The sequence below is a fragment of the Anser cygnoides genome, chromosome 1, assembly GCF_040182565.1.
Source record: "Anser cygnoides isolate HZ-2024a breed goose chromosome 1, Taihu_goose_T2T_genome, whole genome shotgun sequence".
In the NCBI taxonomy this organism is placed as follows: Eukaryota; Metazoa; Chordata; class Aves; order Anseriformes; family Anatidae; genus Anser; species Anser cygnoides.
In genome coordinates, this window is record NC_089873.1 from 66,169,147 (window position 1) to 66,193,790 (window position 24,644).

General features: G+C 51.6%; 2 protein-coding genes across 5 annotated transcripts in view; one reads left to right on the forward strand and one right to left on the reverse strand.

Moving 5' to 3' along the window:
• Positions 1-24,644, reverse strand: part of CACNA2D4 (calcium voltage-gated channel auxiliary subunit alpha2delta 4) — a 119,766-nt gene that overhangs the window by 21,859 nt on the left and 73,263 nt on the right. The gene's annotated exons all lie outside the window — the stretch shown is intronic.
• Positions 1,766-21,660, forward strand: LRTM2 (leucine rich repeats and transmembrane domains 2). 3 transcript variants are annotated; one of them, XM_013172989.3, is made up of 5 exons: positions 1,767-2,725; positions 13,119-13,249; positions 14,690-14,852; positions 18,517-19,107; positions 20,959-21,660. In XM_013172989.3, the coding sequence occupies exons 3-5, from the start codon at positions 14,786-14,788 to the stop codon at positions 21,411-21,413; spliced, it is 1,113 nt and encodes a 370-aa protein (XP_013028443.1). In that variant the 5' UTR covers positions 1,767-2,725; positions 13,119-13,249; positions 14,690-14,785; the 3' UTR covers positions 21,414-21,660. The 3 variants fall into 3 exon arrangements, with proteins under 3 accessions (XP_013028445.1, XP_013028443.1, XP_066846384.1); XM_066990283.1 differs by lacking the exon at positions 1,767-2,725 and adding an exon at positions 12,112-12,639; XM_013172991.3 differs by lacking the exon at positions 13,119-13,249 and having other exon boundaries at positions 1,766-2,725.

Consider the following 24,644-nt stretch of genomic DNA (forward strand, 5'->3'; position numbering starts at 1 on the left):
TCTGCAGGGCTTGTGCACCAGCCCTTTCCTTCCTTTGCAGCGGTCCTGCGTGCGGTTCTGGCTGCTCCTCAGGAGGCTGCGAGCACCATGCTCCTTGTGCCACTGCCCTGTCTGAAGGGGTCCTTGAAAGCAAATCTTGGGGCTGTTCTGACTTGCAGTCAAGTTTGCCTGGACAACACCCATCAGAGGGAACCGTGGCAGAAGGATTGCCCCATGCTCCTGCCTGACACCACGGCTCCTCGCCATTGAGGGGGTAAGGACTCAGAGTCTTCCGTGCATTCAGTCGACCTGAGGAAGACACATGAGCTCAGGAGAAACAGGCCATGAGCAGCCTCCCGGTGCTAGTCACAAATGGTTGGGTGCCTTTGGGCTTCTGGTGAAGATGGGGAAAAAGGAGGACAACAACAGTTCAGTTTGAGGAAAACAACGATTGCACAGCTCAGATGAGAAGGGAGAAAACTGGAATAATCCCCCTCTGCTCCTCCAAAGTACAACTCATGGGTCTTTTTGCTCCCGTGGCAAAGTGTGTGCTGCAAGAGAGACCAAGGTCCATGAAATTATGAGTGGCCCCAGTGTGCCGCACAGCAACAACCATAAAGTCCTCGAGGAGACCACAGCTAATTGTTTTATTCCCACTAACGTGCAAATAACCTGTGTGACCGTAGTTCCCCAGCAAGGAAATAAAACACGAGGCCAAGCAATGCTGCATGCCTTGCATACAGATCTGTTGCTACACCATGCAGACGAGCTACCCAGACCCGTGCACGGCTTCCCAGCAAGTGGCACCCGCTGCACTGCCGCAGCCGGCTTTCTCCGGCTTCGCCCGCTGCCATTCAGCACGGAGATAATAGCCTTCCCCTCCACCTGTTCATGCCTCCGTTGAGCGTGTCTGCCTCATTAGCTCGTCCTCTGCTTGTCTCTTGTTCTGTCTGCCTTCCCTGGCTTGTCTCTTTGATTATCCATATGCTGTTCTCATAAGGAGCTTTTCTCAAGATTTAATTCTCTGGCCTGCCGCATCACACAAAGGCGTAACAAAGAGTTGCAAGATTACATCCTGTGGCCCGCTTATCAAGATGTACCTTGCCATTCAAAACCTGTTTTCATGGTGGCCGCTCTGATGTTTAAATAAAAACTGCGGTTCCAATGAAAGAACGTGCCAGAGCAGCAGCACAGCCCCGCCGGTACTTGTCGTTTGCATTCCCTGCTCCCTGTTTCTGAAATATTCCCATTTTCCCGCTCAAGCCAGCAGTGGGGCTACCCCTCTCAGTCTAAGAAGCCCGCTGAAAATGTTACTTAAAAAATAACTTTGAGACACATTAAAAATAACAAGAAGCTGAAATCCGAGGCAGCCTGCCTATGCTACTGAGCCACGCAGAAGAGGCAGCTGAAGCGGCTCAGCAAAGTGGTAATTCTTGCAAACGTTAGCTACCGAGGTCCTCAGCAAGCAGGAGAAAGGCAAGCGAGGGGTTTGAGTTCGTCAGGGCAGGCTGTGGGAGCCTGAAGGAGAGCAGGGACGCCTCGCAGAGGCAGTGGCTTGCACTGGGGTCCCTCCTGCACCCCTTCATCAGCGGGCAGTGTCACGGCGGGCAGGGGATGTCCCTGCCCCTGCGGTGAGGGGAAAGAGCGTGCGACACCCTGCACATCCTGGCTGAGCACGCTCTGCCCACCACTCACCAAGCCCAGGGGAGTAAAGCGCAGGTGTAAACGCTCCCCTCTCTCACCCGTTCCCCTCACTACCACTATTCCCTGCTCCCTGCCAGCATCCCTCAAGTTCTCCCCGAATCCCCAGGGGAGCGGAGGCCGGGATGTGCTCCATCCGAGCACGGAGGTGCTACGGCAGCCGGGGCAGGGCGCATCCAGCCCGGTGGGGTGAGGTCCCCGTGTGACCCGCCCTGCCTCCTGCTCCGTCTCTGGAGCACGGATGGGAAGGGGGTCCCGCTCCCTGGCCCCACGCTTTCTCCCCTGCAGGGTTCCTCGTCCCTATAGGAAACGCGGCAGACACAGCGGCGCATCTCTTCGCCCGCCTTTCTCTCCGGGCTCATTGTGATCAGCCATCACATCAGGAGGGAGGCGGGGAGGAGGCAGTCCGGCTCGGCGGCTCCTCTCCAGCCTCAGCGCCTAGGACCAGTCTGCCTGGCGAGGGGCTGGGGCAGCTCCCCCCACCCCAGCACCTCCTCGCCCCCCTCGATCCCCTCGACCCTCGTTCAGCGGGAGAGGGAAGGGAGCAAGGGGGGGAGGAGGGAGATGGAGAGGCTGAAGGCAAGCGACTGCTCCTTCCCCAGGATGGGGTGAGAGAGATGAAGATCCCCCGAGCCCCTTCCCCCGGCCGTTCCGGATCGGACCCTGCCCGCCTGGCGGGGTGATGCCTCGGCACTGTGGGTGCGCGTTCCCGTGCGCGCACCGCTGCCGTCGCAGATGTCCCCCCAGCCACCGCTGCCCTGCGCTCAGCCGCTCCCGCCTCTCGCTCGCCACCCCTCTCCCCCTATTTATTATTTACAGGGGATTACGGCCCCTTGCCCACGCCGCCACCTAAGCACGCAGCTCCTCGGCCCCCTGCGTGGGCCGGCCGGCTGGCCAGCGAGCCAGCGAGCTCGTGCCAACTAGAGTCCTCCGAGAGCTCGCCGGGTGACGGAGGGACTTTCTGCTGGATTTGGCTTTGGGATTGTACAGGGTTCACTGGAAGAGCTGCCCATCTCACAGGAGGGTCCATCCCAGCCCGAGCACGGTAAGTAGAGCCGTCTCCCCGCCGTGTTTCCACCCCAGCCCAAGTGAGAGCAGGGGGGCTGCCCGCGGGGAACCAGCAGCCTCCCTGGGGAGGACCGCGAGGTCCTCAGTGCGAGGCTGAAGGGCAGCGATCCCCCCGATGAGGCAGAGCGACCGTCCTGCCGCGGAGGCTGACGGTACTGGTCCCAGTCCAGTTTCAGGGTGGGCAGCTGGAAGCAACTTCTCCCAGTTGTGAATGGCACCGGCATCCCTCGCGTGGCTCTGACAGCTCAGGTGCAGCCTACGGGCTACGTACGATGTGCTGCGGTCACCAGGTACCGGGCAGGTCCCGGTGAGCCCTGTTTCTTGTGTCCCCCCTTGGTGCTGTGGGTCCAGCACAGGAGGTGCCGCTCACCCCAGCTGCGGTGGCTTGGCTGAGTATCATTTAGGTCTCAGCTGTCTCAGTAAGAGCAACCTAAAATGGAGAAGGGAATGAGGACCAAAACTGCATAGGTGACTGGTCCAGCATTCAGTAAACAGGCTTCAGGATGAGGGGGTGTGTAAACATGTGAGAGTGCCTGTGTGTGTATATGCATGTACAATTTCACAGACAAAGCTCACAGACATCACCACAGGACATGAAGCGAAGGATGCCCTATCACAAGTGGAGCCAAAAATAAGTCCCCAAGCTGTTTCCAGAATCCCCGCAGGCTGAGCGTGTGATTTCTGAACTTTTAGGAGGAAGGGGGAAAATACAGCACAGGGAAACTTCACAGCCTTTCCCAATGTTGCCACAGAGGGCAGATCTGCCTGGGAGAAAAGAGGGAGAACTGCATACATCCCGAAGGAGCTGACGTGAAGCCTCCTACAGATTTCAGCTGAGGCGGGGAGCATATATGCGAGCGTTAGGGTGTGTGTATGTGCCTGCATATGTACGCGTGCACAGACACGTGCACACATCCATACTGCACGGGGCATCCTGCCCCCCTCCTCCCGCTGCCTGCCCAGCTCATTGCTGCCACCGCATCTCATTCTAATTGAGAGAGACGTGTAAAATCAGACCTCTCCTGGGCCGGGCAGAGAGGATGCTTGGTGTTGTCGCTACAACCAGGTCACAGCTGAGGAGCCAGGCCCCAGGACCACAATGTGCATCATCAGGTAGACCAAACACGCCAACCCCAGCTCATCCCTGCTGCGAGCTGCAGGTAGCAGGGCGCAGCATTGCTCTGCGTCGGTGCCTGATCTGCCAGTGAAGGATGGCGAGAGAAACGAAGACCTCGTTTTGACAGAAGCCGGGGCAGCTGCTCTCCAGCATGCTATCGCACCATGCTAGGAAGGAAACCCCGAAAGACAGGGGCTCCCTGAGAGGCACAGAGGGACTTGTCACAAAGCAGGGGATGTTTCTAGCAGCGGTGAGGAGGGGGTGCCTTGCCGTGATCACAGACCATTTTTCTTCTGAGCTTTGTCACTTGGGTCTTTTTCGGGGGGAGGATCTTCCTCTAACCGCTCAGGGCAAACAACATTTTCAAGGGAATTATTCCACATGAGCAAAAGGCTTGAGGGAGTTGTCTCCCCATCAGACATCAGTGCTGCCTCTCTTGGTGTAACTTGTCCTCCCGGAGAAATTATGGCAAATCTCAGCAGAGGGGCGGTTTGCAGGGAGAAAGGGGGGAAGCCCTCTTATGTAAGTTTTATACCGGATCACAGCTTCACCCTTGCCTCTAGCGAAGCAAATGCCACATGCTAGCAAGGTGTACTCACAGCTTGGGTATCTCCATCCAGCTCCCTGCCCATCCCATGGCTTTTCTAACCCTGACGCAGGAAGGGTTTTCTAAGCTCTCCAGAAGCAGAGGAGCCTGCTGGAGGCAGAAGTGCGACCCCAGCATGGCAAGGAGGGGAGATTCAGCAGCAGCACAGGGTCACGAAGGCAATTGAATGTATTGTCTCAGAGAATGGCAGAGGCTGGAGCTGAGCAAGGGACAGCTGGGGAAAGGCTCAAGCCCATGGCAGGGTATTTCTGGGCAGGTCTTCAGTGACTCTTCCACACTTGCCTGTTGCTGACTTAAAAGAGAGACCAAGCAGCTTCCCTCACTTGCCATGTTTGGTTACAAGCAGCTGCTTACAGTGCTTGACATCTGTCCCAGTCCTGGGTGGCTCAAGCAGTAATTCAGATGACCATACTGGGATGCTCCTGGCAGCTGGGTAACGCTCAGAGTGCTACACCACGACACGTGCGCCAGTTCGCAGTGGGAAGGAGCTGGAGTCAGCACCCTGGGCTGTTTCTGTCCCTGCTGCAGGCTCTCCAGCATGAAAACATTTCGTAATGCATACCTGATTCCTGCCATGGCTTTTCTGGCTCACAAAAATGCTTTGTGTGGCTCCGGAGACCCTAATACCAAGAAGTAGCATTTCTTTCTATATATCATTTCAAATGCAGGCTGGAAAGACTGAAGGGAAAGTTGCTTCTTTTACCTGTGAGGTGTGGGTTTATGTAAAATATGGTTTTATTCCCACTGCAAAAACAAGCACTTGAAAGTTAGGAAATGTCAGGATTCAGGGCACCATGCTGCTTGTGCTGGGTTGCAGTCCTGACTGGTTTGATCTCTCTTTATTTTCATGAGTCTGCCTCATTCAGGGTGCCAGATCCATGGTGCTCAGCGAGTGAAGCAGGGGGCTGTTATTTTTTTGGTACTGAAGCGCGTGCCTCTTTTATTTGTTTACTGCCTGTCATCCCAACCCCGCGGGCAATACATCAGCGTGCATCGTCTTGTGGTGTTCTGAAGACATTTGCTGCTATAGTTGCCTCACAGATGATAGAGAATTTGTGCTCCTGATGAGGCAAGAGAGAGTGGTTGTTTTCCTCGCTGCTGAAGGGGAGAGAGACTTCTCCCCTCGCCAGCCAGTGAAGGAGCAGCAGGTGCAGGACTCGAGCTTGGGGCCTCTTGGCTCTCAGTGCCACTAATTCCTTCAGACCGTACCAGCTTACTGGCTAGGCTGCCAGCATTTTGGAAAACAGCTGTGAGTACTCAGCAGTTCTGGAAAATGGCCCCTAGGGTCTCGTGTTGGGCACCCGCAAAATTAGGAATGTACAGACTGTGGCCAGCTGCCAACGCTGTGGTTTAGTATCTTATGCTGACCATATAAAAATAGCCTTGTTTGTTACAACATCTTCATTGTTAGCCTGAGTATCATGTGTCGTTTACTCTGAGGATGGCACAGGGCCCTGAGCAGTACCTGCTCGGGTAAGCAAAGGCTCTGCTGTAACGCATGAATTAAGGCTGTGTAGTTATTGCCTCACTTTTAGGTACCTGCCCTTGCAAACCTAGTGGCATATTCTTTCAGGTAGCCATCTTTTTAAAAATGAAAATAATAATTTCTTGCTTTTTTATGAATGGGAAAACAAGATACTTTCTGATATTTATACATTGCAACACCTTACAGCCACCACGGGAAGGATGAGACCTAAATTTACGTCAGGGCCATACAGGTCTGAGCTCCACGACGGGCTGCGGGTGAAGGCTGCCACCCCGACGTCAGGCCCTGGTATCACACTCCTCCTCACTTGGAGGAGGCACGGGTGCTGCCTCTGGGTGCTCCCCAAAGTAGCGTGTGCTGCTGCTGCTGCTGAGATTTTGTGGAGAGGAGCCTCTGTAAGGACAGAGGGTCTGCAGTGGGCCCTGCTCTGCATCCAGTGATTTTGATGGGATGTGAATGTTGCCATGCCTGTACCTCCTCTGTGGCTGCAACCCCCCAGAAAACCTAAAGTCCCCTCAGATCTGAAGACATTCCCCAGGCTCAGCAAGCCCCGTAGCATGGGGCTGTGATGTGTGTGCTGGCCCAGACGCATCTGAGGATCCTGGCTGGAGCTCTGGGCTGTGATAGCTGTCACCACATCTCGTTGAGCTGTGGGCAGTGTTCCCAGCTTGTACAGAGTGTAAGCGTGTCCCAGCGAGCCTCAGGCACCCTTGGAGCTGCAGGCAGCAGACCGGACCCTGTGCAGATTGCATGGACTTTTCAGGGATGCCCCTCTTGGATGCTCTGAGAAGGTGATGGGGGATGATGGGGTAGAGGGAGAGGAGCTCCCGGCTCTCTCTGACAGGCAGCACCACGGTACTCAGGCCACAGTGGCAACCAAGTGAAACAGATCTATGCAACTCACTAGGGCAGAAAAAGAAATCAGCGAAAGGTCTCATTCAGAGTTCAGTATAAATGCATCATGTGTGAACAATGAGAGTCAGCCTTTCCTTGGGAGGTTTGCCAGGAGCCGTGTGTGTGCTGGGTCACTGATCCCCTTACGGTAAGAGCAGAGAGGATTTTTACTGCTAGCGTCCCGTGCTCTGCCCCACCACTGCACACGCACAGATGACCCCCAGCCCCTGTGAACATGCCAGGGGCACAGGCTCGTGGAGTGAGATGGCAGTGAACTTCCCTCATCCCAGTGTTTTCTACCTCCTCTCCCTCCTGCTCCAACTGCCAAGGTGGGAGGCCGCTACCCTTGCAGCCGATGGTCTGATTCTGAGGAACCAGCAGCCAGGGATGCGCAGCCAAGGTGCTGGGTGAGGAAGAGTGGGAGGGATGCTCTCGCTCAGCAGCTTAGGTGGCAGCAATCCTGCATCACGTTGGCTTCTCCACCAGGCACTATCTCAGCTCCCAGAAGCAAAAGTAACAAGAGTCAAGCACCAGGAAGGCTAGTGCTTGGGGGCCTGACACATTTCAGAAGACAGGCTATGAAAAAAGGCAAAACCAGCTCCTGGGCTACTGCATACAGGAATGGTAGCAGATAAATAGGTGTGGGACACTTCGCATGCATGGCACCACGTAGGCTTGCAGAACCTCACCTGACCGTAGGAACTAGGAGGCACAAGGAGAAAGCCCTGTGTTTGAAGCACTTTGGTCCAAATAAGACTTAACAGGTGTCTTGGCATTGATCTGGAAGACCTCTGATTTGGCACTTTGGCTGTACTGTTTGACAGATGTCTGCCTCTCCAAGGACACAACTGTGAATGGAGAGCTACTCAGCACTTGATAATGAAACTTAGATTTTCGTATCTGGCTGTTAAATCGACGCACCTCCATTTACTACTCTGAGCATGTAAATGTATCTGTCATCTCAGACAGGCTGGTACCTTCCCTGTTAGGATCTGCTGCACCCTTTGACCCTAATAAGGGATCCAAGGAGAGCACTGGGTCATCTCAAGATTTCTGAGCCCTCAGAGAACCCTTTGCGAACATGGGCCCATACTCTTCTTCTTGAACACAAACCAAAAAAAAAAAATCCACACAAGAAAGAAATTAATTTTGGTTCCAGAGCACCACCCAACTAAGAAGTGTGAAAAGGATCTGCGTGTGGGGTGGGGAGGGAGATGAGTACCACCGAGCTGGGATTCTCCCACCGAGCCGCCTTCTCTCCCGCAGCCTGTCCCTGGGGTACGCCACCCACCCAGCACCCAGCCACAGGGGAGGCTCGGCAGGAAGGGGGGAGCAGCATTTTAAATGCCAACAAGCTGAAGGACGCTCGTGGGGTGTAGGAGAGGGACTGGGAGCCGAACTGTGCCTCCCTCAGATGTGCTGAGCTGGGAGTGGCCGCAGTCCTTCTGCCAAGGGATGCGCGGAAGGATTAAGGGTCTGAGCTACTGCTGGCCACGGGATTAACCCCTGTAGGAAATTAAAGTTGTAGAGAAGGCTCTTCGCAGCTGAGAGAAAAACTGGGATCTGGATTAGAATTGGCAGAGCTGGTGACAAGCCACCACCCACAGCCAACTGTTCCCGGCTGGATCAGAAAATGTTATCTCAGTCTTCATGCAGAACCCCCCTCCACATCTCACTTGGTTATCAATTTTTGCCAACAGCGTGAGAAGAACAAAAACATCACTCTGTGGCAAAAAGAAAAGAAAAAAAAAAAAGATAAAAAAAAGAAAGAAAAAAAAGAGGAGGAAACTGGGTAGCCAGCTCACGTGTCTCTCCTCTGAGGCCCCCTCCCACTCCCTCACCCGCTTCCCTTCTCATCTGCCTCCGTTTTGCTGAAGGAAGCAGGCACGTGGTCTGTCGCATTCAGTAATACTCAGAGAAGATGCTGGCACACACATGGCTGGATTTCTTCCTGTCAACTGCCCCCTCAGCTCTCCTCCTGCTGCTGCTCTGGGCCTCCTCCATATGCCGCGCTCTCGCTGTGCTGGGACTTTCCTGTCACTCTCGCGTTGGATATCCCGGTCTCCCCACCTGCTTCCACAGCCTCCCAAGGAATCCCACTTCTCCACAGCAATCTGGGTCTTTCCCACCAGTGCTACCCCCTGGGATGCTCTGTGCTTTCTCAGAGGCTTCCAGGAGGACGGATGCCCTTGGGATTTCCAGCCCCTCTGACCTTTCCCAGTCTTGTTATTGTATGTTGGTCAGGGAGACTGGGGATGCAAATAATGTTTCCTGGTTAAGGTACGGGATGAGGAATCAAGACACCTGGCTCCTCTCCCGATTTCGGTGCAGCCCAGTCAGGCAGCTTTGGGGAAGCCCTGCCAAAACTCCTTTATTTTGTGTAACTTTGCTAAGCCCTACAAATTTCTGCAGGATAGGAGAGCATTCTCAAGCTCATATGATTCTGCGCAAGCACTGCACTTGGCAGCTTTGAAAATCTTGAGCTGGGAACTGATGTGAGCCCACGATGAAGTATCAAGGGCTGGGCAGCTGATATTTCAGACAGCCAAATTCAGCAGTCATTTTTACTTCTAACATAGTTTACCCCTACATGAAATGGGGATAAAGTTGACCTTTCTTGGCAGCGTTTGGGGAGGGAATGTTTTTTTTTTATCACCAACCACATTTGCATTTTAGAGGTGCCTACACATTGTCATTTCAAAGATCAGAAGCTTTTTGACCCCTTCACATCCCAGAGAATAGGGTGAGGTTTATTCACACCGAGTCAGGAATGTGGCAGATTCCCTTACAACACTGAGTGGGTTTTGCATGCTTTGTACTTACTTTACAGCTTTCTGTATGAGGTGTTCTGCTTTGCTGCGATCGATTGCTGCAAGTCAGATGGCACCATTTCTTGTGCAGCTGGGTTTCTGGTGTGAACTTAAAATGTGCTTTCCATTGATTGTGACAGCACAACACTAATAAATCCTGAACACACGTGTTAATAAATCAGCAAGCATTGGAAATGAATCCCCCAGCTATTTAGCTTCCAGGCTCACTTGGGGCAGTGACACACACTGTATGTTTCTACAGTGCTGCTGAGCTTGGCTGCCACGTCTGGGTGCTTCTTTTGCAGTCCAAATAAACAACAAACGAGGAGCTACTGCTGAGACAGTGAGGTTCAGTGTGAACTCTTGTGGTCAATAATTTGCTGGACTGACCTAGGTGTGCTGAGGGACCAAGAATGGGCATCTTTTCCACGCCATCTAAACCCTTATGTGATACTGCAGAAGAGTACAACTGCCTGCTAGGGTTCATCAGCCAAGTTACTTAATGAAATTCCAGTTGCTGTAATCAGGTGACATGGCTGATGCATCTCCCTTCCCTCTGTGTACAGACTCTTGCCCTCCGAGCACTGATGGAAGAACAGACATACAACAACATACTTTAATCACTGGGCTCTGGGGTACCGCTCTCCCCCTCTATTATGGGCAACGGCAATAAAACAGGAATCCTAGAAGCAACAAGAAAAGGGGGGAAAAAGAATAATCTCCTTTAAATGTCCTCCATGCCCTCCCTTGCACTGGTGGTTTTCTGATAAAGGCTAGAGCAATTCAGCACTGGAAAGGGACTTTACCATCAGTCATCAGGGAGAGCATGGGGGAGGGATGAACGTCTGCTTGTACTCTCTCATAATTTATCACTGGCATCTGTTGCAGCCTCTGTTACCTACCCTTTTATAATATAGGTCACCCACATGCCCTGCCGATGCTAGTAAGCCAGACTGTTAAAGGAGTCTGATCCACAAGCCATGATCCAAGCGTTAGTGCAAAGGACTGGGAGAGAGAATCAGAGACAGAGGTTGCCGGCTGGTTGCTGACAGAGCCCTGCCTGTGACTGTGGCTCATCCTAGTGACACGCTGGGACAGTCACCTGGCTCCATACCTCAGTGTCCCTGCTGGGAAAATGGGATAATTTTGTCCACCTGCCTAGTGCAGAGGCACTACTGGCTACCACCGCAGCTTTACTTCTGGGGGTCATTAAACACAAAATAACAGCAGCAACACCTACAACCATGGTAAAAGCCATTTGTAAAGCAGATGGAAAGCTTTGGATAGAAGGTGTCACAGAATTTTGAAGTGTTACTAAAGCAGTATGTGGATGCAGTAAACAGTAAACCCTCCCCACCCTCTCAGCATGCTCCTTGGGACCCTACTTACGAAAGCTAAGGCTTTAGAGTGATACCGCAAACATTACTGGTGTCTGGGCAGGGAGAAGGGAAGAACACGACACTGATAGTTCCTGCTGTACCTTTTATGCCCTGGCAAGTGCTGTAGAGTCATTACAATCTTCCCAGCATCCCCCCCCCCCCCCCCCCAGTAAAGTTCCCTGTTTAAGCTAATTAGGGGAATCCTCATTAGAGTCCTCTGGGAAGTCTGACAGCAGGCCGAATGTCCAAGTGGCACTTCAGCACAGAGTATTTTTGGCCACTGAAGCCAACGGCAAGAAATGGATGATTTCATTCTGCTGCTTTGAGCTGAAACTAAAAAAGTTGTGCTTTACTGTCCTATACCAAATGGCAAGAAGAAAAGGCCATCACCAGCCCCACGGGGTACTCTGTTCATTTCTCCAGAATCTGGAAGAGAGATTCAACTCCAAGCATGTGGAAGAAAGCTCTGAACTCCGTGTCCCACGGATCATAGGGCATTCAGCTGAGAAGTTGTTCCAGGGAGAAGGAACCATCCAATAAGCCCAGAAGAAAGATTAACGCTGGGTTTGTAGAGCCCCTGGGAGAATTCAGAGCATTTGGAGCTCCAGCCCTGCGTGTTGGCATTAAGCTCCCAAACACATCAATCCCACACTAGTTCAGAATGGATGGCATGGTGCCTCTCCGCTTGGGCTGGGGCACTCCTAGGTCTGGCACAGTCCCCACTGCTGGAAATGTCCCCAGCTCTAAGGCTGAAGGCAGCCAGGCAGCTTTGGTGATGCTCTGGAAAGCTTTGGGTTGTGGGCAGGTGCTGGTTGGCCAAAGGGCTATGAGGTTCCCAGTGCTGCATTTGCATCTGGCTGGTGCTCTGCAGACCAGAAAGCATCTCTTGGACCACCTGACAACAGCTAATTAAGTCAGAATTCAAGACAAATTAGAGAAAACCTTTCTACTTCAAGGTAAAAATGCAGAAGCTCGCTGGCCCTTTCAATTCAGCGTTCAGGAACCTCCACCTATTCCAGAGCTAATGCCCTGCCACCTGAGCATATGCTAAGCTTGGAGAAGCAGGCAGTTCTGTGCAAGACATGGATCTCCATAAATATGGGTCACAAAACTCTAAAGTATGTGTGCTAGCCCAACTCTGCAGACGTATTTGTAAATGTAAGCTAGATTAGCAACTCTATCTGCATATGTGTATGACGCTACTTGGTTTTAAGCCTTAGAAGCGTGTTTGAGTGCACAAACGCGTGGATGCTATCTATGGGGCAGGGAGCGCTGTGTTTGTGTGACATGCTTTTAAAATAATCATGGGCTTATCAAGGCGCCTCCATCTTTGTGCATGTTGCAGCGCAGGAGACAGCATTAAAGCCTGAACAGGTGTTAATCACTATGCACTGTAATAAATTCTAAACATAGGGAAAGGGCTTATTTATACACGTCTGTTCCTCCCACCCTGCACTCGGTGCTTGAGCCCTGGCACTGCTTCGTAGGAAGAGGCGCCTGCGAGGTACCAGGGATGAGTGCGGGAGCTGGACTCTGCCTGCCAGAGCAGAAGGGAGCAGAGGCACAAACCCTGACTCCTTCAGCACCCTCGTGCCCGGGTACGCGGGTGCTGTCCTCGGTTCCCCGGGGATGGCGTGGCAGAATCGCGCAGAGCAGCAGCAAGCGGGGGGAAAACACCAGCCCCGGGACCGAGCGGGGGCCTGGGCTGAGTGAGGGGGGATCGCAGAGGGAAGCGGTGTCACGAAGCACCCAGAGGAAGCTGTTTTTATATATATTTTTTTTCAAAAGCTTAGCCCCCCTGCTTGGAGCTCAGCCAGCTGATACAGATGGGGTGTTACAAAACAGAGCCAAAAGGCAAGAGCGCGAGGAACAGAGCTATCTATAACCCAGACAAAGTTAGATGGAGCGAAGGTGGGGAAGAGGGAAAGGCAGAGCGTGGCAGGCAGCCCCTGATGCTGAAAGCCAGGACGTGATGGTTCGGCAACAGGATTTGGAAGTGAGCGACTCCCGCTATCCAGCAGCCAGATAAGGCTCCGTGGCTGTCAGCTTAACTCTGCCGTTTATTCCTGTGCTGTAGGGAGTTAAATAGAGCACACGGAAAGCCTGCTGCCGGCAGTGAAAGTCACGCAGGGAGAGGGAAGGAAGAGGCAGTAACTGTGCAGTGCCCGGGGAGCCGGGTGGAAGTGGCAGTGGGCAGAGCCCCTCCAGGTAAGTGCTCGCGGCTTTTCTTTGCCCTTGTTGATACCGGCAGCCGGAGAGAGGAGACTTCAGGGTGGCATTCAGGGCAGAGCCATCGGTATGGGGGAGGCTGGAAGTCTCGTTCGCAGCCGGTGCGAGCACAAGCACTGAATGGGGACAGCTATTTGTTGAGGCTTCTCCTTCAGCAGGAGCTGCAGGAAGGCACCCAGCTCAGTTTTGGGAGCGGGGGGCTGCAGTGGGTGAGGGGGAGATTGGATTTGGTGCTGCGAGAGGCATGCCTCTATCTGGTGCACTGGCATTTGGGTAAATGATCTGAACAGCCTCGCAAAATGTACTAGTCCAGGCACCGAACCTGCTCATCTGTCTCACCGAGATGCTAATGTAAAAATCTCCTGGTAGTTTACCAAATAAATCAGTCACAGGAGCCTGGGGGAGGGGAGCAGCTGGCACGTGTGTGGGGAGAGCATCCCGGTGGGAGTGCAGTGCCCATCTAACATAATGGCTACGGACGCTGCCAGAGCCCCTCAGAGGGGATGGAGGATGGTTTATTTCTGTGCCCTGGTTGAAATGTGTCCATCCAGCTGCTGCTGTGAGGGTGGGTGGCATGTCAGAGACTGCCTGCGGGTCAGGAGGGTCTGTGGTGTTTCCCCTTTTCCTGCCTGCCTGTATCCAAAAGGGAAGCGGGAGGGTAGGAGGGACCTGTTGTCAGTCACTTATTGTCAGGGGAGAGTTTATGGTCTTTGGGTTTCTAATTAGACTGAGCATTTTTCCTTCTTCTAATTAAGCTGTAATTCCTCTCTTTTCAACACTCCCACTCAGTCTCCCCCGCCCCAGGTCCTCCCTTCTCCTCGGAGGCTCGCTTGCTCCTCAGCTCCTGCAGTTGCTGCAGTGCGAGATCCCCCAGCTGAAGCTGTGCTCTGCTCAGCCCTGCTCTAGGCACCACATCCATTTTACCTGGAAGCAGAGAGGGAGCGCTGGTGGGAAATACGAGGGGGGGGAGAAGCGGCTTGGCAGCCGGTGGTAGCCAGACGTCGTGAGCCCGAGCGTGCGTCAGGGCGCGGGGTGCACAGGTGGCAGCAGCCCGCGTGGCAGCGAGAGGGAGCGAGCTGGAGATGGCAGCCCCGGCAGGGTCACCTCAGCCGCTCGTCAGGCTGACCTTGAGCATCAGGCTCACCGAGCTACCGCAGCAGGCTGTTCAAGCACAGGCTTGTCTCTTCGGCACATATGAGAATTAGGCCTTACTTCCGTACTGCGAGGGTAGAAGTGAATTCGTGTTGCGCCTTCATCATGCCGCGCCTCCTGCATCATCCTCCAGCTCTCCTCCCAAATGGGGATTAGGCCTCAAAGGCAAAGCTAGCTGGGGAGGGGAAAGGAGAGCACCGCGTCCAGCCCTGGATCCTGTGGGCAGGAAACTGAATCCCACCCATTCTGCTCTGCTCTTCCCTCCAGGACCAGGCAGGCAGGCTACAAGGTTCACTCCTCCGCTCTGTGGGGCCGTGCGCCAGGCTGGCTGGTGGATGTGAAGACACGCTGGAGAAGACAACAATGCTGCCTGCAACTGCCGGCCACCGGTGGAGGAGCAGGTTCCTCATGAGGTGGCAGGAGGCTTGCCGTAAGTAACGTCTACTCGGGTACTAAGTACAATGATCCTCTTTGTCAAGGGAGTGGGAAGAAAATAGGTCGCACCAGGGTTAAGAATAGGGGAGAGGGACAGCTAAGAATGGAGATGTTTGAACTAATTCCTGATTCCTTTAGAGGCCAGGCTAGCTGGGAGGGAGAACGAGACTTTAAAGCTGAAGATGGGCTTAAAGTGGGACAGTGAGTGATGATTGCTTCTGAATTCCAGTGGGCCTGACAGGTGAGAAACAGTGAGACAGATACCACCGCACAAAGATCTACCCTGAGCGTTTCTCAGATCGGCATCATGTAAGCTGCAGCCTCCTCTCTGTGCTAGGGCTTTGCACGTAGGCTGCTGAGCAAGGCTCCCAGCTCTCCATGGCAGAAGAAGTCATGACAGATTTTCGAAGGGAATACAGGATGCAAATGCAGAATTCTCCTACTAGGCACTGCCACTTGTAGTGAAAATCAAAGAGTAAATTAAGAAGATACGCTTCAAATTACATTGTAAACCTTCAGCCTCTTCCCAGTGGACCAGGGCATCTGCTACAACATTCCTGAGTGCAGAGCAGAACTGCTAGGGTGATAAGGGCCTTCAGGGGATGTACCCGCATTTCAGAGAAGCACCTGGGGACTACAGCAGAGGAAAGGGAGCACTCGGAGAGTGCACATCACTACTGCATGGCCAGGCAGCTGAGCAGACCTGTGGTTTCCCTTTTTCCTGCAATCCCATCAAATTTGGGGCTGCCACTGTAAGAAGCTGGGTGAATTATTTCCTTCTCCAGAAAACAGGCATTTCTGTAATCTATCCTCACAGACTGGGCTGCTGTATGAATTATTTACAATGAATGCTACTGAGTCTTGACTTAATCTGATATTCCTGGATCAGCTTTCTGCCACCTACTAGAGTCACCAAACACCACACGAAGTAACTTCATCTTCTCCTAACACAAAAACAGACACTACTCATACTTCTGCAGGGCTGGAAGAGAGCTTCAAGTTCTGCCTATTGCTTCCCTCTCTTCCTTGTAAAGCTGAATCCTCAACAGTGCAATGAATTTCTTGGTCTTAGCTCATATTCCAGAGGATGCATCTCTCACAGGGACCTAAAATAAAATCAAACATTCTCCTCTCTGTGATTTTAGTACAATATTTTCAAGAGCACAGAGCAGTATATGGGTAACAACAAGACAATTTTTGGCACATCCTTTATGGCTGCAGAAACTTGGCCTAAGTCCAGTTCCTGAACATAACCACAGCCAGATGCCTGAGACTTTGTTCCTACCCGCCACTGGTGGCACCCCACAGCCACGCAGCCGGGGGCCAGTGGCAGGTAGGTATTTTGAGAGATAAGCCCTGAACAGAATGCCACCTGTATCGCATTACACAGTCTGCTCTTGCTTTTCTCAGTATACAAAGAAGCTAAGTGTTATCTCATCATCACAGCTGTCAATCTATTATTAATACTGTACTTTTGTTAAGCATCTAGGAAAAGATGGGGTCACTCGAGTGACTCATGTCTCTCTCTCCCCTCCCCACTCTAGCTCTCATTCTTTTAATTCTTTTCCTACAACAAGAGAGCAATGTATTCTGAATGGAATTAAATATCGCCCAGCCAGCCAGTACCTGCACTGCACCAGTTCACAGGCTATCATCTGCTTTCATGGAAATCTTTGCTGTTAACCCCAACTTTTGCATGACAAGAAAGCACAGAGGTGCCCAGGATAGGGATCTCTCTTATATTTCACTATAACGATCTATAATTATCATTAAAAGAACAGATTGGCATGGCCTGGGCTGATGTACACCTGAGATCTCAATTGTAGGCCAGAAAAATCTCTTGAAGGAACTGTGAAAGATGGATGAAAAAAAAAAGGCAGAGACATTCTCTCTGAGCACTTATCCCTTGGCCCTTAATAAAGTCATATATCTCAGGATCCAAACTGTGTAGCTCTCCTTAGGCTACCAGTCCAAAAATCTGCCAATTCTCACAAGGATCACTGGGAACACAAAAAGAACTGACATAGGATGACAGGACTTGAGGCAGACTAAACTCCAGAGACAGTGGCATGAGGGAAGAGAGAAGAACCACGACTAACTGCAGAGCTGTTCCAGCCAAAGCTTCTCCACAACACGGGTCTCCACCAGCTCTCTCTCCTACGACAGTCTTTTCAGAATTCTCCTTGGGTCAAGAAATGAAACACTTGTTTATTGTTTCTTGGGGAAAAAAAAGCAGGAATGCAGGCAGGGCAGAGGAATCTAGTTTCCAGTCCAAGAAGGAACAGCAAGACAATAAATGCATCTATTTTAGCCACGATTCACCCCTAATGATTACCAAGACCAAATGACTGCCTTCTCTGAAGAGGAGTGATAGGGCGTGAAGCAGAGACAAGCCTACTTCAGTTTTAGTCAAATATTCAAACTCGTCATCTTAAAAAGCACAAGGGAGCTGAATTTGCTTCCCACATTGAAGCAATTAATCTCAATTCCACAAAAGGAATTAGGATGAAGGATGCAAATGTTTTACATAGTCTGCTTAAACAGAACTCCCACTCCTCTAATGACAGGAGGCACAAAGCTTGCTTTCTTGTTGCTGATGTTTCCTTGTCACAGAAAGGAAAGTTTTAAAAGCTGCTGGCTCCCAAGGAGGGTTGACAATTAGAGCCCTGACACTGCTCACAGGACCTGAACCCATGTCTGGAACAGTGATCCAGAACAGCTCTAAAAAATGCTGTCTTGTGGATTGTCCAACCTTACACTTGAGGCACTATAGGAGAAAGAGGATGTACGCTAACCCTTTTCCAAATACCCCTTTCTTCAATTACAAGCCTGCAATGTTTTCATCATTTCTCCCTTGCTATGGGTAATTTTGGGCAGAGGAGATGGTTGTGGGGCTACTGCTGTGGGACTCAGAAACTACTTTGAGAGCAATGGCAAGTACAAAACGTTTGGTGGCTTAGGATCTCATTGGTACTTCCTAATAGCTTTCCTGGTCACACCTTTGTAATGTAATCTAATTCATAAAAAAAAAAAAGTTTTTTGCCACAAGACCCACATAAGATGTTGTAGATATGGAGAGCAAATGATTTAGTGGCTAACTTAGACTTGAACTTGACATCACAAAGATTGTGATCCAAGCCACAGGATTAAAACCGAGATGTTGGTTGCTTAGTTTTGATTTTTCTTAAAAGTTTTTCATTCATGTTTATTTCTTAAAAAAAATAATAGAGCTTCTTAAACACGTACTAGTGACTTGTCTCTTGACTCTGACTTTTTAGAAGTAGCTGTCCTTTATCAGAGGTGACATCTCCCACTGCTCTCTGCTCCATCCTCTTCTGACAGGATCCAACGCTCCAGCTCTGGCAGCAAAGTCATCTGGGATACACTGTCCTTACCTCTATGTGAAACTAGGAGGATATTTATTTACTTGCTCATAAAAAAAGGCTCACAGGAAACTTGTGCTCTCAGGGTGCAGGCTGGCAGTAAAAGGATCTGTCTGTGAGGAAGCTTATTTCACTCGGGGCGCTGTGGCGAAGAGTCCTCCTGTGAGGGTCGTGTTGTAGCCACAGCTGTGTGCAAAGAGGTGATGGGTGAGGATGGGAAAGCACTGCTCTAACACGTGCTCTCTCTCTTCCTCTCCCCTGCTTTTCACCTACCAGTGCTCGGCTGCTGGCTGTCGCTGTGTGCTGCAGAGTCCTTCTTTGCTTGCCCTTCCTCCTGCAAGTGTAACAGCGGTAACCTGGAAGTGGACTGTAGTGGCTTGGGCCTCTCCTCCATCCCCTCAGACATCCCCACAAACACCAGGACCTTCCTCTTTCTCAACAACAAACTCAGCATCCTGCCGGGACCGGTGTTTTCCAACCTCTCTGCCCTGCAGAGGCTGGACCTATCCAACAACTTCTTGGACCAGCTCCCTCAGAACATCTTCAGTGACCTGGGGAACCTGACGGAGCTGCAGCTGAGGAACAACAGCATCCGGGCCTTGGACAAGGACCTGCTACAGCATACGGCCCTGCTGCGCCAGCTGGATCTCTCCATCAACGGCTTGGCCCAGATACCCTCGGGCCTCTTCGATGACCTGCCCGCTCTCCGCTCCCTCTCCCTCAGGTCGAACCGCCTGCAGAGCCTGGACAGGGTGACCTTTGAGCCACTGACCAGCCTGCAGCAGCTCCAAGTTGGGGATAACCCCTGGGAATGCGACTGCAATCTCCGAGACTTCAAGCACTGGATGGAGTGGTTCTCCTACCGAGGTAGGTGCTCGCGCAGCGGGAGCGGAGCTGGCAAGCGCTAGTTGTTCATGGAAAGGGAAGAAACACGGGCTGACACGTCCGGCAGATCAGGCTGACCTGAATTCCAGACCCTAGCCGAGGAGGACAGTGCTGTAAGGCTAAGAGACAGCGCAGTGCTGCTGCACTTCATACAGTAACGCTGCCAGGTCCGAGAAGCCCTCTACAGCCTCAGACTCCCCGCCTCCTTGCTTTGTTTCTAATCCCAAAGACCACTCTTTTTAAATTATTTTTTTTTGAGGGGAAAGAACTTTCCTCAAATAACTTCAAAATTTAGAATTATAAAGTCCCCTCACCCTTTATGCCTAAAGAGAAAAAATGCTTTTCAAGCTTGGAAACAACTGTCTGGTTCTCTTCCTTGCGCTGGGGGAAATAAAAGCTGGATTTGGCTGCAAAGCATCAGGTTTGCTTTCAGCAAAAGGACCACAGGAAACAGCGCCGCTTGGGAAAATATTACAACTAATATTGGCAAACCCAAACACTCAAATTAACAAGTCAGTCCCTAGGTCAGACTGGCTATAAAAGCCTTATTTCAAAACAAGCGTATTTTGACAAGTTTGTATTTCCAGCTTTCCCCTGAAGGCTAGGAAGGTACCTATCGTGGTGCAGGAATTCTGACGGACTGACACGATTTCAGGACCTGCAACTCAAAGCAAAATAGCACATTTTGCAGGAATGATGATTGAAGGCCTGACTGTCCGTCACTGCACCAATGAGTAGGAAAGGGTCTCAAATCATGTGGATAGCAGCAGTCAGCTGTCACATCCCTGCTGATCACAGCCATGCTGAGAAGAGGTTATCTACTCCTATGGCTAGACTGCAGTCTGAAATATGCATGTGTGAGAGCAGAATCACACAAGGATACGAGTGCCACTTTTCTCTTTTTTTTTATTTTTTTTGACTCTCATATCCCACAATCCATAAAAAGCATAGAGTTAATTTTTTTTCCCCTTTCAAAAGAAATTGCCCAAACTCACTCAAGCATTTGTTTCAACATCTGTCACTATTTCCATCGGGGGGAGGGTGGATTAGTTGTTAGAAGATGGTGCTGTGTGTCCATTGTTATTCTGAGAAGATAGAGCTCGGTCCTACCTTTTTGCTTTATTTTCTCCTTTTCTAAAATGATTCTGCTGACACTTATGTAATTCAGTAAATAGCATTAGGCTGACTTAATAGATGGTTTCAGAGGGCTTTCAGGTCTTGCCTGAAAGATGTCTACACAGGTATCATGAACCATGAGCTCTACTGTCAAGTCCCACCTAGGTAGAAGTATCCCAGCCAGCTGCCATGGTTCAAGCCATTCCAGTAATGGAGGACTAAGGCACGCAAAATGTCTCTAAATCAGGCAAAGCAATCATTTTAAAGGATACCACGTGCTCTTTCTGTCTGGTGCATGGAGGTGCAGCCATTCCTCCCTCCCTCCACCTTTCACAAGCACTGTGGATCTGGCAACACATGGAGGTCTGCAGCACTTCTTGACTTCATTCTTACCCCTGAACTCTAGAAACACCCTGTGCTAGGTCATGGCTGCCTTTTGGGGTAGGGAGAAGCTCTCTGAATGCTCTTTTTACTCAATAATGCATTCACACGTGAGGCACTGGATTTATGGCTCCAAGGCTACAACAAAGCAGTTCCCCACTTGAAAATCGTAATGCTGCTGTGCCTGGCTTGTGCAAGGCAAATCCTTGCCAGGTACGAATGGAGTCATAGGAACATTTCGCACCTGAGGATCTAGCTCTGTTGTCTTTAAATGCTTTACCATAGCACTGCATCAGGATGAAGCTTGGTTCACTCCTGTTATCTCTGTTGGGACAGGTGGGAAAATCGACCAGCTGGCATGTACCCTGCCCAAGGAGCTGAAAGGGAAGGATATGCGAATGGTGCCCATGGAGATGTTTAACTACTGCTCACAGCTGGATGATGAGAACAGCTCTACTGTGCTGGACAATACTGGCCCACCCTGCACAAAAGGAAGCCCAACTCCTTCCAAATCTAAATCGGGCCCAGAACCAGAGGTGGAGCCCAGTGTGGGATGCCCTCAGAAACAGAGATATAGGCCTGTGAGCGTGCGCCGAGCTATTGGCACTGTGATCATCGCAGGCGTGGTTTGTGGCATTGTTTGCATCATGATGGTGGTGGCAGCTGCTTACGGTTGCATCTATGCCTCCCTCATGGCCAAGTATCACCGGGAGCTGAAGAAGAGGCAGCCGCTGATGGGTGACACAGAGGGGGAACATGAAGAGCAAAAACAAATCTCTTCTGTGGCATGAAACTCTTCGAGGAAGGAAGGGACAGCAATGAACAAAGGTACCTGAGAGCAGTCAAGCATGGGGTCCTCCCAAAATGCATCTTCCCAGACAAAAAGACAGACTGTGCTATTGCTCCACTCACCCAAGCAGTGCAACATGCTTCTGGGGGGTCAGGGCACCTGACTCTAATCTCTGTTCCTCTGCCCCAGGCCCATTTTGTGCCCTTTCACCCTTGGGCCCAGACAAATAAAGTAGAGTCAGACCTCGAGTGCTTGCTGTGCCTCATGCTCTCGCACAGAGCTTCCCTCACATGCCTGCTGTGGAGGCAGCTGGCACCTTCTGGGAACCTGTGTCATCCTCTCAGCTTCAGTCTTGAGTTGTCCTGTATCCTGTCAAGAGCTGTCTGCAAACAGAGAGAGCAACTCTGTGAAAGCTTGCGTGAGGAGCGGGACACCAAAAGTGTCCATGCCTCATCGGTTAGGGTAACTGCTGCTGTGTGATGGTAACTTGCTGCCCACAGTATGGCTAAGAGCACATCGGAAGGGAGGGCAGGTCCCTTGGGGGTGACAACAGGCAGAGGGAGATTTTCCTTTGCACTTTTAAAGGTGGAGATACGTACATCACTAACATGCTGCCAGAGAGCACAGTGTCCCTCTTGTTGCTCCTGGCCAACTCCAAATCTGCCAGCGGCCACATCATCCATTACAGGTGCACAGACACAGAGCCATCCTCCTGTACACGCTTCCTGACTCATTCTGATCCTAATGCACACACACGGCCTCAGCTCCACACATCCAGACACCTCATCTGTGCGTGCAGAGCCACATGTGCACATGCTGATCTGCCCTGTGCATGCAACCATGAACACATTTAGCCACTGTACCTTACTCTTATCGTAACACTGCACAGTACCTTCTGCTTCAGATGAAATACATGAACTCTGCCACTGAGGAGCTAACACAAACATCTCACCATAGTGCAGAGCCAGTGGAAATGGGCAGGAGAGGACAGAGAGAGGCAGAGTTATTAAGGTTAGAGCATGAGTCAGTGGAAATGACTACACAGCATGAAAAAAACGGCATTTTTGTTATCTTTTTTATGTTTTCTGCGATAAAAAGAGAAGGTAAAGATATGAAGCCTCCATTTGGAAATGTTTGATAGGCACAGCAGATGTAGGCCATCAGGAAAGACACAGAGGAGAACATGGCTCACCAGCCTAGCTGCTGAGGGGTAGTGTGGGCCCAGGGGGAGGTGGCAGGAGAAGAAACACAGCCTGAGAGCCAGCATTGCTGGCAGAGGGGCAAGCATGGCGCACAGAGTAGGGTAATGCAGCTGGGGTGACTTCTAGAGGGTCTTGAAGTGAAGGCTGAAACCTGGACCGCAGCGTGGCACAGGTGAGAGAGCCCACGATGGGGCTGACACGGTACGCAGCACAGCCCACATACGCTCAGCTCACCACCGCTGTGCTCACTGCCATCCACAGCTGCACGAGTGTGCCCATGCACATGACTGTGCACACTGATGCTGTGATGCAGGGTGACTTTCCCCAAAACAGATTTTAAAGCCCTCAGACTGCAGTGCCTCCTATTAGTCTCAGCTCTTTTCAACCTGACAGGAAAGGAAAAAAAATAAAGAAGTTAGAGGGGAAAAAATGAAAGGAACCCAACATAAGGACTCATTTTGTATCACTGGAAGTGGGATAAAATGCTGTCTCCAGGGGAGAGCGCACATTGCCATGGTAACCTGCTCTAACCCGTCACAGTGGGTATTCCTGGGCTAGGAAGATGACACCGGAGGTCGTGCATCCGCAGTGCCTGGGGATGGTGTGATGCTTGCAGTCAGGAAACAGGCTGGCAGCGAGCCCAGCTTTGCAGGGTGCTTTGCGAGTCACCTGTGCTCAGAGGCCAGCAGGCACTGCAGGTGGACCCTGCCAGGGCACGCCACCTCTTCCTCCTGCTCCAGCTGGATCCAGAAGCCTTCGGACACCTCACGGCCCTCCTGCTCGCTGCTGCTGGACCCCTGTGGAAGCGATACACGCTGGCTCCTCACCCCTTCTGGTCCCGGACAGGTTGTTGTACTGACCCACGGGCACGCCAGCACAAGTCTTTAATCAAAGCCTGGCGTGGCAAAATCCCTCCTGGCCTACCCAGGGCCACCAGAGGCAAAGAGAGAGGATGCTCTGGACTGTTTTAGCGTGATTTCCCTTTGACAGAGGGCTGCACGGGACAGAGGAGGATGTTATCAGGAAGCAGAAGACCAGGCTGCCCTGGAAGAAGGACTGGGAGAAGCAGTCCACCCACGAGTGCGTGCACACACTGCATCCCCCTCTCCCGGCACACCACTTGTGGGGAAGAGGAGGAGGAGGGGGGCTGGCAAGATGTGAGGAGGAAGGACTCTTCCCCCATGCACTGTATAGGCACTCAAACCATCCCATCTGCTGCAACCGTAGCCCGCTCTGAAGGGCAGAACTGGTGCACTGCAGCCTCCTTATGTGTGTTACTGCTGCTCCACATTCCCAGCAAGCTGGGACTAGACTGCCTGCTGGATCCAAATCCACCCCACAACCTCCCTCTCAGGGGAACTTCTCCCTTTACCATACTGGACTCAGCAATCATACTTGAAATGGGACTTGAGTCAGAGCGGTATATTTATAGATCTATATTTTACTTGCATCAAATAATGGTGAAACATTGCACAAAACCAATGGGATCTATATGTGTGTGTGTGTGTGTGTGTGAGTGAGTGAGAGAGAGAGTGAGAGAGATTGTTTTTAAGGAGATAGACTAGAGGTAAAATGAGTAGGAGGGACCCAGGGGACAATGCAGGGGTTGGGGAAGGGGGAATCCTCCTGACTCCGCACCTTCCCCGTGACGACCTCCTGTCCCGACCAATTTTTCTTTGTTGCTAATAATATTTTCTATATCTTGTGTTGTGGGGCTGATGATGACCTCACCCATCCTTTCCTATTTGTTTTCATTTCTAAGGCAGAAAGTCTGGATTCATCTCAACCCTAGACAAGGGACTGCTATGTTTAGAAACCCACCCAGGAAAGAAGAAGACAGGGAAGGGGAGAAAAGAGTTGCTGAGAAACATGAAGGCTGGATGCTATGGGGAGTCCCACTGGAAAGCAAGTGGAAGGACAAGGACCTGTCCTCTTTCATGCAGAGCAGAGTAACAGGGTTCACCGGGAAATGCCCTTTTTGTACCACTGCTGGCAAACAGGCTCTTACTCTCTTTCCTAGCACACCTGGG